Here is a 16,852-nt window from a genome sequence, read left to right on the forward strand (position 1 = left end):
ATGTACCTAAGGAATTATAGACAAATTTAACTGAGTAGACATGTCTGTCTCGGCTGAAATATAGTAAATTCTTCATGGATCTAATATTCTTAATTCAAATTAGATTTATTAAAAGCCTACCTTCAGATGAACATTCATGATCAAACAAAAATTAAAGAAGCTTTTCAATAAGTCAAATTTACTTACCCAAAGTACATGATCTTACACAAGGAAAAATTTTAATGTTCAGACAAAAAAAAAAAAAATCACAAAATATTGTTCAAGTATTTTAATTTCTAGAAAAATAGAAATTCCTAGAAACTTCTTTAAAATGTCAAAATTAAATAATTCCATTGCATAGTACTCATATTACAACAAACTGAAAAGTAAATTAAACCACATTAGTTTAATTTACTTTCTAAGCTTAATAATATACAAACTCTCTTGCCTTCTCCCCAAGAAGAATGCAAAAACCAAGTAAAAGTGAAATACTTAGATTAATACATTGTAAGATGTTTGGCTCAAAGAATTTAAAAAACTGAACTTTAGCTGGTAATACCATACAACTAGAATTACAACAGACAGGAATTTAAACCAATGTTTTCATTATATTCTGCTGTGAATAAATAGCAACCATTGTTTTATCCAATATTTGTATGGTACTAACTTCAGAGGAAATGATCCATGTGATCTTTGTAAAACATACACAGATATCTTCTGTTGAAAGAATGTGATCTTTTTAAAACAACTTCTTCTAATTTCCAGATAAATAGTTCCAGCTCTTAGCAGTGCATCTCCTTACAAAATTATCTCTTCCATGAAGTCATCATACAGCCACTTGTAAGTATAATCTTTGGAACATTCTATAGCTTCAAAAAGTTGTTTAAAGTCTTGAGGGTACATATTTGTTATTTTTGACTTCTCAGAAGTATTTAAATGCTTCATTATATCTGCTGCATCAATTGGACTTAAGGAACTGTAAAAGAAATAAAAAGCATATTTGCACATTTTTAAAAGCAACTTGATATTTACAGAGATAGATTTTAAGTTCAATTGAAAAAGCCTGGGGCTGGAGAGACAGTACAGTGGGTACCACCTGCTTGCCTTTTCATGCAGCAGACCCAGGTTCGATTCCCAGCAACCAATATGGTCCCCTAAATATTGCCAGAAGTAACCCCTGAGCATCGCAGGGTGTACTCCCCTTAAGGTCTTTCTTGTTATATAAATTTAATCTTGTTCAGTTTAAGACCTTAAGTATAATGTATAGATTTAACTATGTTTATTTCTAAAGTTCCAGAGCACACTTGGGACCCACATTCAGAGGGCTCCGTGGCTCACTGCTTAATCCTAGTTCTGCACTCAGGGATCACTCGTGGCTCTATGCCCAGACACCACTTCTGTCGCACACAGGGCTAGGATTCAAACCACCACTGTGACCAAAGACACACATAGGACAAGTGAACAACTGTGTACCATCTTTGGCACAACACTTGCATCATTCTTCACATAGACATCGTCCAATCAATAGTTTATTTGGCATGGGGAGATGACTTGGAGGACAGGAGCACACGCTTTGCACACAGGAATCCCAGGTTCAACCCCCAGCTGCACAGAGCCTCCAAAGCATGGTAGAAACTCCCGAGCAGCAGGCTGGAATTAGTCCCTGAGCCCCATGAGCTATGGCCACCAAACCAAACAGCTCGTTCATAGCTAGATACTAAAGAAGTGAATCTTTGAACATTTTGCCAATCCTTAGACAATATTTTGAGTGACTATGGACTGAGGATTATAAAGTTTAGTGTATAACTTATAGAATTATATGGTCAGTCTTAGCATTAAAAAATTATTTTGTATGAAAGCAGACAACTAATTTCTGCAAATTATCTAAAATAATTCGTAACAATTAATATTATTTGAAAATATCTTAGAAATTCTATTCAGAATTTTAGGTAGCAATACTTTGGTACGTGGGCCTGGAGAAAAAGTACAGTGGGTAGGGCTCTTGCCTTGCACACGGCTGATCCAGTTTCAATCCCAGCACTCGTATGACCACTGGGAATAATCCCTAAGCACAAGAGTAAGTCCTGAGCACTAGAGGGTGTAGCCCAAAATCCAAAAAATAAAACAATTTTTCCATGGCAGAGTGACTGGGTGGTAGAATTAGCTGTGCTTACTTAGCTGGAAGCAGAAACATCACCGAAAGCTGGAAAGCAGCAAAAGTGGTGACTAGTGCCTATTCTACCACAATACTGACTTTCTCTGTACACAAAAAGGTAACAACTTATAGCTAAGGCCTGATTACTTTTTTCAAAGAAGGGAGAAAAATATAAGCTTAAGAAATTAATTTTGAGGAAAATAGAATGTTTTTCTTAAACTATGTACCAGGGAGAAGAAAGTATTTTGAGAAAATGGATGAATGAAAACATGACACCTCAGTCTATTAATGAAGATAAATAAGATTTAGGGGCTGGCGCAGTATCAATGGGCTGAACACAAGAGGCCTGTGTTTGATTTCTGAAACCACACGGTCCCTCAGCAGTGCTGAGAACAGTTCAAAAAAAGGGAGGAGGTCCTCTAACATGAAATAATTATCGCAATAAACTAATACTTTTTTTTCTTTTTGGGTCACACCCAGCAATGCTCAGGGGTTATTCCTCGCTCTGCACTCAGGGATTACTCCTGGCGGTGCTTGGGGGACCATATGGGATGCTGGGGATTGAACTCAGGTCAGCTGCATGCAAGGCAAACGCCCTACCTGCTGTGCTATTGCTCCGGCCCCAATAAACTAATACTTTTTAAACTTCCTTATATTGATAGTTTTGTTGGGCCTAGGCATTGAACCCAGATAGGCTCACACAGGCAAGAAACTTGGTGCTCTACCACTGAGCAATATTCCCAGTGCCTAGGCCTTCATTTCTTCCTTTACTTACGGTAAATGGTCTTCTAGCGTGGCATTGCGCTTTACAAAACACTGTTTTATCATGTGGAAAAATATGTCATAGTTAATAGGTGTTAAGCTTTCTGTAAATAAATCTTTACGGGGAGTCATTCGAATAAAACACATCCTTTGTTCTTTCTTTAATGATTCCTAGAAAGAAAGAAAATAAAATTGTGTTAGTCATAAAATATTGCCAGAGCGAGATACTGTTTACTCACTCATCAAGACACCTGTGGGGAGGGGCAATCACCACAGACCTAGAATAATTCTGGCATGGTGACAGGTGTGCCAAGAATGCAGGGCCCTAACCACTCTTTACCTGGACTATTTCTGAGGGTGGTTAGCAGTGAGTCAACTTGAGGGATGCCAACACTTCCCTCCAGGATAAAAAAGGTTTGCTTAATGTTTGCTATAAAAGAGGTGGACATCCCCAGCTCTCTGCGCTCCTCAGCTGCAGGGCAAACCCAAGGCATCAATAATACATAGCATCCATTTGAGCCATATCAAATCCACCAAGGACTTTGAGGGCCAGGTGAGGTGGGTGGAGGTGGGGAGAGGAGAAAATAAAATCCTTTTTCTGATCCAGGATCTTGTCTTTGGCCAGCAATGATGAAAGAGTAACAGCTTATTAACATAATAAGTAGGTGACACATTAACCCCAAACATGATATTAACATATACTAAATCCTTTCTATATTTGAGGCATAATACCAGAGTCTAAGGATAAAAACAACTGACTTGAAATATATATACACGGGCTAGCAAGCTATGGTAATGGCCTATTTTTATATAGTGTATTTTATATATTATTATATAGTAAAAACTAAAAAGTTTTTAAATTTGGGAAGGATTACTATTTTTTTTGGTGAGGGGTGGAGGGCTGGGCCACACCTGACAGTGGTTCAGGAATTACTCCTGGCAGTGTTCAAGAGATGCCAGGGATCAAATACAGGTCAGCTACATATAAGGCAAACGGTCTTAGCCACTGTACTATCTCGCTGGCCCAGAAAGTTGGGAAGGATTGCTGAAAATAGAAAAGTATGAGCTATAGAAATGGCTCAATGGGGGCTGGACCGATAGCATAGCGGGTAGGGCGTTTGCCTTGCACGCAGCCAACATGACCGACACAGGTTCGATTCCCAGCACCCCATATGGTCCCCCGAGCACCGCCAGGAGCAATTCCTGAGTGCATGAGCCAGGAGTAACCCCTGAGCATCGCCGGGTGTGACCCAAAAACCAAAAAAAAAAAAAAAAAAAAAAAAAGAAATGGCTCAATGGGTTGGAAAACATGATTGGAAAACCTTCTATCCTGCCACCTAAACCAACCAGGCAAAAATGGAAGTATGTATGTATGTATATGGCATGGAAAGCACAAACTATTTGCTGTCTGAAGCTATTTAGAAAAAAAATTGCCAAACACTCTACTAAGCAGTATAATGGGATTAAAGAAAAACCTGTACAAATAAAGTGACAAAATAAAAACAAATGCATAACAACAAATCCCAAGTCTATTAATGAGGTACACAATTTTAACAAAATTGGATGAGGAGCAAATTATATTTTCCGAATTTGAAATATATCTGTTTCAAAGGAGATATAAACAAGTGCCAGAGTCTGTGTTTATGTCAATTACTATACCACTGTCTAATGAAAACTACAAACCCCTTCAAAATAAATGTAATTTATAAAAAGAATTTAAATCATCACAGAATAGCAAATAATTTTTAGAACACAAATGGCTGGCGGGAGAGAGCGCACAGGGATAAGTCAGGCTTGCACATGTTGACTCTGGCTTGCATTGCATATGGTTCCCCTAAGCACCTGCAGAAGTGACCCTTGAGCGCAAAGCCAGAAGTAAACTCCGAGCACAGCTGGGCGTATGTCAAATACTAAAAGCACAAAACCCAAACAGATAATCTTTTGCATGTAGGATAAAAAGATTTATTCTTACTGTATGCTTTGACTTTTCCAGTAGTCCACTTTGCGCGCATACATCAAATGAAGAGCAAGATTCCTTGAAGGACAATAAATTGAAAAATTTCTTTTAGTTCTTTGGTCAAAGTACCAAAATTTCTACTACTTTAAAAAAAGTATCTTGTGTAGGGCCAGAGAGATAATACAGTGGACAGTGAATTGGGCACTTGTCTTGCATGTAGCTAAACAGAGTATGATCCCCAGCAAAGTATATACTGTCGCCTGAGCATAGCCAGGAGTGATCCCTGAGCACAGGTAGGTGTGGCTCAAAATGAAAAAAATAAGAGCCTTGCCTAAATATGCATGATGAATTAAATAACACAATAAAAAATCCCACAATAAATAAATAACAATGAATTAAATTCAACTCATTAGTCTAAATGGATTTAAGAAAAAATACGGCAGTTACATTATAACACATGTGGTAGTTAAGTTATAATATATCTATTGTCTATTTCATTTTCCTTTCGTTTTGGGGCCATACTTTACAGTACTCAGGGACTCGGGTTGTTTTAGGTGGCGCTGGAGAATGCAATGTGGGGGATGGAATCTCGGCCTTGTGAACTAAGAGTCATCTCTCTGGCTCTCATTTTGGATTTTTCAGAGAAGAATCAAAGATCTCAATATTAGCAATTCTACTACTCATCTAGATAAAGAGGTATCCTTAATACAACTGTAACAATAGATTTTTGTGCCACGCTTAGGGCTTACTCCTGGCACATAAGAATATATGTGTGTCAATGGAGTACTATGTAGCTGTTAGAAAAGATGAAGTCATGAAATTTACATACAAGTGGTACTACATGGAAAGTATCATGTTAAGCAAAATGAGTCAGAAAGAGCGGGATAGACACAGAAAGATTGCATTCATCTGGGGAACATAAAGCAACAAAATGGGAGACTAACACCCAGGAGTGGCTGAGATTAGTACCAGGAATTTTGCTTCCTGACTTGGAGGCCAGCTAGGGGAAAAGGAAGCTCAGATAGAGAAGAGAGCACCAAATAAAGGGTGTTGGGAAGATCCGCCCAGGATGGGAGATGCATGCTGAAAATAGACTATAGACCGAACATGATTGCCACTCAATTCCTCTTTTGCAAACCACAGCACCCAGAAGGAGAGAGAGAGAACAAAAGGGAATGCCCTGTCACAGAGGCAGGGTGGGATGGGGGGTTGGGGGTGGGAGGGATACTGGGATTAGTGGTGGTGGAAAATGGGCACTGGTGGAGGGATGGGTACTTGATCATTGTATAACTGAAACCCAAGCACAAAAATTTGTAAGTCTACAACTGTATCTCATGGTGTTTCACTAATAAAAATTTTAAAAAGAACATTAAAAAAAAAAAAAAGAATATATGTATGTATATATAAATGTATAAAATACACACACTCCCCAGTTGCTGGATATATACTTTAATAGGCAAATTATGTTATGAAAGAAAAAGCATTATCTTTTTTCTTTCATTCTAGTTCTCTGCTTTTAAATTTGGCAGCCACTGAGTCACACTGAACACTTCTAGTATGAAATGAGATACATAATACATACAGTGAATTTCAAAGGCCTAGCACGCATGTATGTGTACACAGACAGACATAAACTATGTAATAAAAATTACACACAGAAGTGACTACTTGTTTTGTCTTTTATGTATTAATGACTAGTATTTGCAACAGAACCAAGGGCCTCACACTTGGAAGCAAGTATTCTGCCAAGAGCTCGCAGCCCGGCACAATACTTTTTGGTTTTGGGCCACCCCCATTGGTGCTCAGAACTTACTCAGGGATCACTACTGGCAATGTTTCAGAGATCAAATGCAAGGCCAGGGATTAAACCAGGGTTAGCCATTTGCAAGGCAAGCTCCTTAACCCCTGCACCAAGCTATCTGTGGCCCCCTGACATAGTATTATAAGTTGAGATTGCAATATGTAATATATTATTTAAATCAGCAATACTTCTTTTCTTTCTTTGTATAATGTGATCATTACAAAATTTAAATTATATCTATGGAAATAAATTAAAAAGGGAATGACAAATTATTAGCTAGCAATTAAAAACGGAAGAAAAATGTTCACTGACAATAAAAAAATTATTTTTATCACAAGTTTATGAAAGAAGTAGCTGCTAAGTGAAAGAAGTAAGATACAAAATAATCTTTACTATACAAAGATAAATGAAGCATAGGACCAACAAGTGATCATTTAAGCAAAAGCAGGAGTTGGAAAGATTAAGAACAGTGGGCAAGGTACTTGCTTTGTATGCAACTGACCAAAGTTCAATCTCCAGCACTCTAAATGGTCCCCAAGTCTGCTAGGAGTAATCCCTGAGCACAGACCTAGGAATAAGCCTTGAGCTCCACCAGGCGTAGCCCCAAACAAGAACAAAAACAAAAAAGGAGACCATACATCTTGCCAGGGGACAAGAGGAGAAATGGTGGGACATGGCCACTCTTTACACTTAGGGGTGGGATTGGTGGGGTAGGTAGGCTGTGCTGGTGACTGAACTCGGATCTTACGCAAGGTAGGGAGGACACCCTATCACCTGACCTATCTTTCTAACACTCCATAGTGATATCAAACAAATATGCTTCTGAAATATTTAAAATGTCTCTCCTTTAATCTCTTTAACATGTCTCCTATTTTCCCCTAAGCATCCATATTTTTATGATTAGAGAAAATGTGATAATTTCAGGACTTTCTATCCCCCCAAACAATATATTTCTGCGGTTACTATTTTTCTGTCACTTTCAAGAATTGAAACAAACAATAAAACAATCTTTTCTTCATTTACTGGTCAGAAAAATGTAGCCTTTTTGGAGACAAAATTTTCTGCTGAAATTTAGAAGGATTTTACTCACTGCATGCAGAAACTTAATGTCACAAGCAACTTGCCACAGCACACTCAATGGTTGATAGAAGCGCACAGATTTGGGATTTGCCACTAGTTTCTATTGAAAGGAAAACTAAAGTTACACGACATATAAAACTACAATCAAAATAAAATGTTTAATCATTAATACTGATATTTAAACAGCATCTGAAAAGGAAAGAAATTTAGAACTAAATGCAAAATATTAACTATTTCAAAGACAAAAGGTCTTTATTTTATTTATTGTTTTTTGCTTTTTGGGTCACACCTGGCGATGCTCAGGGGTTACTCCTGGTTTTGCACTCAGGAATTACTCCTGGCGGTGCTCAGGGGACCACATGGGGTGTTGGGAATCGAACCTGGGTTGGCCACGTGCAAGGCGAATGCCCTACCTGCTGTGCTATCACTCCAGCCCCTCAAAGACAAAAGGCCTTTAAATCAAAGTTTTATATTGAAATAATGTCACCATGTAAATATAAAACAATGTACTTGAGATGAATTTATTATAAACATATCCCTATCAGGGAAAAAAATCTCATTTAAGGACAAAAAAAAACCCACCCAAATCCCATATAATTATGGAGGAGAGAATGAGATCAGAAACATGTATTAGGAAACTATTAAATCAGGAATTATTCAGGGTGACACTGGCAGGATGAGAGATTCTCTCACTAATTAGAAGGCACTAGTGGGAGGAAATCACATGTAAAAAGGTCCAGAGTAAAAGCAGTCTTAGAATGTCTTCCTGAGAGCGAGATGCCTGAGGAAGCACTTCCCATTTTCCGTCCCATTCATTCTCCCATGTACACACATTACATAGAGTTGAAAGATTTGAGAGTCTGCCCCCTTATCCCCCTGCACCCTCCTGAGAGTCACCATTAACTCCTGAGCTGGGTCCTGAGCAATATATCATCCCTTTCTTCCCTGCCCCCCTCATAGGGCTCTTATACACAGATAGGCACTTTCTGTTGTAGCATGTTAAAACACTAACAGGTATTCTGGAAAAAGAACCCCCCCCAAACAAAGCCTTGCAAAGTGATGTGAAGGACTTTAGGAAAGCATTTATTTTCACAGAATATAGAACAGTATAAAATCCTAAAGATCCTGGGGACTAGCGAGGTAGTATAGAGGGTAAGGTGCTTGCCTTGCATGTGGCATTCTGGATTTGATGCCCGGCATCCCATATGATTGCCTGAGCATCACCTGGAGTTAATTTCTGAGTGCAGGAACAAGAGTAACTCCTAAGCATTGCCTAAATATATCCACTGTGTTTTTATATATTAAAAAGGAAACACCTGAAAAAATTAAAAAACACCGTATTTATATGAAGGAGATGAGACTTGAACATTGAAAGCTACAGAACATTGCTATAAGAAATTAAAGAGGGGCTGGAGCACAGTGCTGTTGACAAGGTGCTTGCCTTGCACATGGCTGACTTGAGTTTGATCTTCAGCACTTCATACGGTTCCCTGAGCCCCACCAGGAATGATACCTAAATGCAGAGCGAGGAGTAAACCCTGAACAGGTATGATCCAAAAAACCAAAACCAAAATAAAGTAGGGGCTAAAGAGATAGCTGGGGCATGTGGTTCAATATCCAGCACCATATATCCCTGAGCACCACCAGGAGCACAGAGCTGAGCACTGCTGGATGTGCTTCAACAATGAGAGAGAGAGAGAGAGAGAGAGAGAGAGAGAGATTAAAAAAATAAAAAAAGACATCCTGCACTCAAAGATTGAAAGATTTTGTTTTTTTTTTAAATACAGTAAAGATTGAACAGGGCATATAAGCACAGCAAGTACTCTAGTGCTCAGTTATATCACTGGCAAAGAACACTGAACATTGTTTAAATCTCAGTAATCTAGGGTTAATGCAATCCTTACCAAAACTCAGCAATCTAGGGTTAATGCAATCCTTACCAAAACTCCAATGATTTCTTTCCCAGCAGAAATAGAAATATGTACCCAAATCTCATATGGGATCTTACCATATACTAAATAGTCTAAACAATCTTTTTTACATTTTATTTTTGTTTTGGGGTCATACTCTCCCTCTCAGAGAGTCCGGCAAGCTACTGAGAGTATCCCGCCCTCAAGGCAGAGCCTGGCAAGCTACCCGTGGTGTATGCCAAAAACAGTAACAACAAGTCTCATGATGGAGGCTTTACTGGTGCCCGCTGGAGCAAATTGATGAACAACAGGACAGTGCTACAGACAGTGGACAGTGCTACTCGGTGTTGCTAAGGGCCTAGTCCTGGATCTGCACTCAGATTCTTAGTTAATGGACTTGACTGGCATTTTTTATCCTTCCAGACATCCTGGACACATACTTCTTCCTGAAGTTTTCTTCCTTTGACCAGGAAGTAAATCACTTCCCTCACTCCTCCCAGCACTGCCTCCTCCACATGCCATCACTCCTCCCCCTGCCCCCCCAAAAAAACACAACGCTCACAATCAGGTACCTATTAACAACCTACCTGGTATTCCTGTTCACTAACGAATACATTAAGTTCTATTCGTCCATATTTAAATATAGAAGTACAGGAATACAGGTCATGTAACAGTTTCCAAAGCACCTTCTTCTCATTTCGAACTGGAAACATTCCAAAGACTCTTAAAGGGATACCTGTGAAGGAAACAAGAAAAAAATATTTGAATAAATTCAACACTTTCACCTAGTACTGGAGCACTGTAGCACTGTCCTCCTGTCCAACGATTTGCTGGAGTGGGCACCAGTAATGTCTCCATTTTGAGACTTGTTACTGTTTTTGGCATATTGAATACGAAGGGTAGCTTGCCAGGCTCTGCCGTGCAGGCGGGATATGCGGGCGGGATACTCTTGGTAGCTTGCCAGGCTCTGCGGGAGAGGCGGAGAAATCCAACTGCATGCAAGGCAAATGTCCTACCTGCTATGCTATGGCTCTGACCCCCTAGGACTGTATTTTATTGAATTATACTAAGGTAAGCTATATTAAAACAATTTTATTTCAATTAATAGCCTCAGCTTCTTTCCCTGACTTGGCCTCCATGGAACTGCTCTAATAATTTCTGTCAAAATGGAATAAAAGCCATTTTTCATCTTCAGAGCATCTGTTCATAAGCCTTAATAGTATAAATGATACATAATCTCTCCAATGAAACGGATGTTGCTATAAATTAAAAAATTTTAAGGTATTTTTCTTTATTGAATGATCAACATTACCTTCTGCCCAAGGAACTGGTTCTATTCCCAAATTTGTAAAAAGTGACTCTGAAATCATAATGGGGGGTTTAACCATTCCACCATTTCTTGGATCCAGTTTAAAGAAGTCACAGTGAACCACTCGTAGATTTCCATTCTGATTTTTCTGTAGGGACTAGAGACCAAAAAAAAAAAAAAAAAAGAAGGTACGTATCAATCATATTACAAAATTTTAGTACTGTGCAATTTTTTAAATTAAAAAATAAAAGTTTTGATAAAAACAGATTATAACTCATTAAAGATATAAATATTAACACAACCTCAAGCTTAACAATTTATAGAAATTGATGCCTTAAAAACAATGAAAGTATAATAATAATTTTAAGAAAGAACTCCCCAAACTAAAAAGCCTCCATCAAATTCACAGTTATCTTTTTACTTTTGTATCTCAATGACTTCAATTGTTCGAAAACCTTCTAGTTGCTTAGTAGCCATTGCCAACAAAAATACCAAGACAGACAAAAAGCTGCAATCCATTTGCTACTCTGAGGAAGATGTTTCATAAGAGAGAAAATTAATTAAAACATTAAAGTGGGGCAGAAGTGATAGTACAGACAGTGAGGCACTTGTCCAGCACATGGCAGCCCCCAGGCCAAATGACCTGGGAGCACAGAGCCAGAAAACTGTGAGCACAGATGGGTGTGTGACTTCTTTAGCACCTATCAAAAATACTGAGTGGAGGGCTTTATACTCAAGATAATAGTTATCAAAATAGGTCCAAGAGAATATTTCTTGGAATAGAAGAGGTTGGTCCTTTACCAGATTCGCTTAGCCATTGTCCATTCTTCCCTTAAATTTCTATTTCCTTTTTTAAAGACAGGCAACTGCAGAAGGGAAAGTTCCTTGTCTTCTGGCAGAGGCCTATCCTTTCACTGTCCTGATCCACTCACGCTGCAGTATTGTGCTGGGGACTCAGTAGTGAGAAGGAACATTATCCAGACACCATAAACTTCGTTTGAAGTTATTTCTATGTATACATATCAATTGCTGGGGCCAGATGCATTGTTCAATAGGCTGAGCACATACAAGCACAGAGCCAGAACCCATCACCAGGGGTAGCCCTAAGTCAAAAAATTACAAGCCAGGGAGATACTCTGCATGTACCTGGCCCCCCGGAACATTGCTGGGTATAGCCCTGGAGGCCACTGAAGTAGTCTAAGTAGGACTGCAGCCTCGAGCAATAGCTCTGAACGCCTGGCCCGGTTGGCTAAGTGTCACTGGGAGAGACCCCAAGCTCCCTAAGCATGACTCTGGAGATTCACACCCTACCCCTACCTCCCCTGCCACCAAAATGAATGACAAGAAATACTGAAGCCCCTTTACCCTCCATCTTTTCATTATGATTGATTTGGGGGGGGGGGGGCACACTTGGCAGTGCTCAGGGCTTACTTTTGGCAGTGCTTGGGGCAATTATATGGTATGCCAGGGATCAAACCCTAGTCAGCACGTGCAAGGCTACCCACTGTATTATCACTCCAGTCCAAATACTCAAATTTTAAATTAGGGCTAGCACTTCAGAGATCTTACAGAAAAACAACTATTGTGCTACACTTGACAAATGTAAAGAAAAAGTCATTTTACATTATAACATATTGTGTGAACCTGTTGTAGCCTATCATCTTTTCTTTTTCTTACTTTTTGGGTGAGGGGCACATCCTGTAATAGCTGGGGGGGTGGGGGGGGGATAGAGCTCCAAGACCATGACAAACTGCAGCACCAACCAAAGGTTCCTGCGGGCAAAATGTATGCTCTTGTCCTTCGCTCTATCTCCCTGACCCAACACAGCCGAACTTTCCAAATCAGACCTTTCAACAAATATCAAGATAAAACATATGTTGATTTTAATTTTCAAGTTGAAATCACACTGTTTACCAAACCATAATTTTATGATTTAAAAATGCTTGAACATTTTGTGTATGTGTGTGTGTGTGTGTGTGTGGGGGGGGGGGGGGGTCCCTGTCTGATTCTCTGCCAGTTAGGTCAGCAGTTCAGTGCAAGGGCCAAGGATATCCTGCTGCTTGGTGCCAGCACCTGGGACCACCCAGATCATGATTATGGTACTTGGACGAAAGGGGTTGTCCAGGGCTGCACTCAGCGATGCTTGGGGCCCCATGGGATACTAGGGATCTAAAACTGTGTGGCTGCAAGTAAGGCACGTGCCTAAACCCCTGTATTATCTCTCTGGACCTTAACACTTTAATGTATTCATTCTCTTTATCATTTTTTGGAAGTCCAGCAGATAGAGCACCAGTCCCCAGTGCTCCATGGTTTCCCTGAGCCATGTGACACATGAACACCACGAGTGTGGCTCAAAATCCAAAACCAAATAATAGCTGAATTTGATAGACATTTTCACAACTACTTGTCGCCACCCTACACTTTCAAATACAACATTTTACATGGTTTAGGTTTCTCTTTTTTGATGGGAGGGGGGTTTTGGACCACATCTGATAGTGCTCAGGGCTTGTTCCTGGCTCTGTGCTCAAGGAGCACTCCTTGTGGAGCTCAGGGGACCATATGAGGTACCAAGAATGGAGCCTGGGTCAGTTGTATGCAAGGCAAAAACCCTACCTTTGGTGCTATCATTCTGGTCCCAAAATGAGTCTATTTTGTCTTTTTCATAAGGTTGGGATAGATCTCAGACTCTCACATGTGCAAAGCAGTGAATCTAACATTTTAAAAAATAATCATTTTGGTTTTGGGGCCATTCCCAGGGAAGCTCAGAGGTTATTTCTGGCTCTGTGTTCAGGAGTAATCCCTGGTGGGACATGGAGGCCATATGCAATGCTGGGGATTCAGGCAAGCATTCTCTCTAGCTCCTAGTTTATGATGTTTTTGTTTTTTCTTTTTTGCCACACCAAGCAGTGCTAAGGGGACCATGTGACACCAGGAATTGCAACCACGTCTCTGAGTTCAAAACAAACGCTCCAGTCCACTGAGCCATCTTGCTGGCCCTCTAGCACTTCTTTACCACAAACCTCTTCACTATGTGAAGAAGCAGGATTTTCTAATAAATCCATTTGGATGTCTTTACTCCATGAAACACTGTATCACTGTTCTCTGTTGTTCATTGATTTGCTCAAGCGCCCAGTAACACTGTGAGACTTGTTACTGTTTGGCATATAGAATAGTCACAGAGCTTGCCAGGCTTTGCTGTGCAGGCGAGATACTCGGTAGCTTGCCGGGGTCTCTGAAAGACGCCGAGGAATCGAACTCGGGTCGGCCATGTTGGCTGCGTGCAAAGCAAACACCCTACCCACTAAGCTATGGCTCCAGCCCTACTCCATGAAATTCTATCTAATTCAATACAACCTTTCTTGAAATCTCAAGTATTATAAAAATTTTACGGTGCAATGCCCAAAGTGGGTGGGATGGGGAAAAGAGAGGAGGAGGGAAGTGCCTGTCATAGAGGCAGGCAGGGGATGGGGGGTAATGGGAGGGAACCTGGGGACACTGGTGCTGGGAAAGTTATGCTGGTGGAGGGATGGGTGTTGGAATACTGTATGACTGAAATCCAATCACGAACAGCTTTATAAAAAAATAAAGGTCTATGTTCAATATAAAAAAAAAGTTTACATGGTGGTATTACCTACTCAGCACCATTACATTTTAAGTTTACAGAAAGCAGGAGCACAGAGTAGCCCACTAGATGAAGAAACACGTCTAAAGAAACCATTTACATATTCTGTCCAATCACACAACTAGACTACAGCAGAGTGAGAATCAGAAGAGAGTTCCCAGAACTCCCAATGTTTTTAATCCTTCAACCAGTACTGATACTGGGTTCTCGTCACAGGGGATGCAGTAACAAGATATTGAAGGCTTGACCCTTACATATGATCTACTTAAAAACAACTGTGTACTTGATCTTCCTTCCCCAGACCACTCAAAGATAGCGAAAAGAACAATACATTACTTTTAGAAATAAAATCTATACCTTCAAACGTGGAATAAAAGTGCTATCGCTTTCAAGGGCAATCACTTGATGATCACTTTCAAGCAGTGCTTTAGTCAGGAATCCTGGACCTGGGATCATAACAGAGTCAATGATTTATTTTGAAAAGAAACGACATCAATTCTTTCAACAAACTTTTATTAGGCACAGATTTTTCTCTTTATTTTCTATTTTCATATTTTGGGTATAAGTAAGTATACACTCTACCACTGAGCTCCAACTCCATAGGTCTATTATTCAATTTTAATGTCCCTAAAGCAGCCATTAATCTCCTTATTTTCAAAAAGAAAAGTAAGACTGGAGAGTCCCTTCACTCCAACATCCCAACCATTAAGTGGTACTGTTTGCTTTGAATCTTTGCTGTCAGTGACTGTAGAACCTGCACCCTTTTTTGGGGGGATGGGAATGGGGGCAGGGGAGGTGGGTTATGAAGAGGGCTCCCAAATGATGCTCAGGAGGTCTAGGATCCCCCTTCTCCCACACGACCACCTTCCGTGATTCTTGGTGAACCTGGTTCAATGCAAGGGCCTGAGAATATTCTGTTCAGGCCCTGAAGTGCAGGGCATACCCGGACCACCTGGTAGGAGGCTGGGGGTCTCCAGAGCTGCACTGGGCTGCTCGGGGACCCTATGGATCTGGGTATTGGATCCGGGTCGTGTGCCTGTTAGGCATGCACCCTAACTGCTGCACCATCTCCCGGTCCAGATCTGTACTCCTCATCACAATGTTTTGCTACCACTTCTCAAAAAAAAAAAAAAAAAAAAGCGTGCAGAAAGGGGGCTGCCTCCTGGCACTTACTCATAAACTATCCTGGCGCTTTAGTCGTCCAAGGTATTGTCAAATCTATTCGTTACATTTTTTAGAAAGACTGCCCCGTTTTTCCCCTTTTGGGTGGTGCGTTGAGCAGTGGACACACATTCGGTCACAGGGTACCAACAGCAGCACCAGCTGTGGTTAGGGCGAAGTCTTGGCCTTGGGCTTGCAAGGCAGTTGCTCTACATTGGCCATTCCCGACCCCAAATCTAGAGTGAACGCCTCATAATAATAGTGCTTTCCAGAGTTACTCCTCAAAAGGCCTCTAACTCTTGTACACACTGTATCCTGCCTGCTAAGGACTACAGTAAGGGTAAGATAAAAGCCCTAAGAGGAGTGGAGTTTGCAATCATTTACTTGGGGGGTGACTTAGGGTGAACGCGAGGGACGTGTAAACTAACTACTATGCAAAGGGAAAACAGTCACAAAAATTTGCGAGTGGTGTTATGATTCACACATTCCATGAGAGGCCTGTGGGATGCTGCACGCGGGCTGCCCCGCGTAAAGGAAAGGGTCCAAAAGAGCACACCGCGGGTGATGAGTGGCCCGCGATCGACTTACCTGGATTGCACTCCAGTACCAGTGGGGAAGGGTTCTGTGGCTTTTTCATTAATTTCGCCAAGGTCTTCGCCAAATTCGGACAGGTTATGTAACGCTTAGGATCGAAGCGGTGCTTGCACGTCTCTCCGAAATCAGGACTTGGCTTCCGACGCGAATGGGCACCGCGGCTGGTGCCCGCCGGCACGTCTTTCCGCCTAGCAGCTCCGGATCCCAACCTGCAAAGGCGGCCGGGTCCGGTCACGCCTGACAGCGCCAGCCGCGGAGGCAGCCCCGCCAACGGGCCCCACATCCTCGCCCTTTACAGGCCCGCGTCCGAAGTACTTCGTTGTTGGGCTAACTCCTTGCGGGGTAGCCCGCGTGCAACATCACGCAGCCCGTGCCTGACAAGGCGCGGAGCCAGGACCACGAGCCGCGCATGCGAGAGACCGGCTCTTTCTAGCTCCTCCCTCACTTCCGCTTCCGGTCCGGCTCAGCCGCCTCAAGACTGGGAGGGAACGGCTGCGAAGAGAGACGGACCTTCCGGGCTGC

The 16,852-nt window shown here is 41.2% G+C and overlaps 1 protein-coding gene across 2 annotated transcripts; it reads right to left on the reverse strand.

Moving 5' to 3' along the window:
- Positions 1 to 253: 253 nt before the first annotated feature.
- TFB2M (transcription factor B2, mitochondrial) lies at positions 254 to 16,727 on the reverse strand. 2 transcript variants are annotated; one of them, XM_056132265.1, is made up of 8 exons: positions 16,325 to 16,727; positions 14,933 to 15,021; positions 10,957 to 11,110; positions 10,232 to 10,380; positions 7,745 to 7,834; positions 4,869 to 4,931; positions 2,910 to 3,067; positions 254 to 955 (listed from the first exon to the last, which is right to left on the reverse strand). In XM_056132265.1, the coding sequence occupies exons 1-8, from the start codon at positions 16,611 to 16,613 to the stop codon at positions 778 to 780; spliced, it is 1,170 nt and encodes a 389-aa protein (XP_055988240.1). In that variant the 5' UTR covers positions 16,614 to 16,727; the 3' UTR covers positions 254 to 777. The 2 variants fall into 2 exon arrangements, with proteins under 2 accessions (XP_055988240.1, XP_055988248.1); XM_056132273.1 differs by lacking the exon at positions 4,869 to 4,931 and having other exon boundaries at positions 16,325 to 16,726.
- Positions 16,728 to 16,852: the final 125 nt, after the last annotated feature.

This window comes from Sorex fumeus, unplaced genomic scaffold (genome assembly GCF_029834395.1).
Source record: "Sorex fumeus unplaced genomic scaffold, SorFum_2.1 ptg000007l, whole genome shotgun sequence".
In the NCBI taxonomy this organism is placed as follows: Eukaryota; Metazoa; Chordata; class Mammalia; order Eulipotyphla; family Soricidae; genus Sorex; species Sorex fumeus.

Coding starts and splice junctions, on each gene's coding strand:
- TFB2M (XM_056132265.1), bottom strand. CDS start 16,613: ATGTGGGGCCCGTTGGCGGGGCTGCCTCCGCGGCTGGCGCTGTCAGGC. Junction 10,381..10,956: donor ACCAGTTCCTTGGGCAGAAG/GTAATGTTGATC, acceptor TTTCCTTCACAG/GTATCCCTTTAAGAGTCTTT. Junction 956..2,909: donor ACGCTAGAAGACCATTTACC/GTAAGTAAAGGA, acceptor TTTCTTTTACAG/TTCCTTAAGTCCAATTGATG.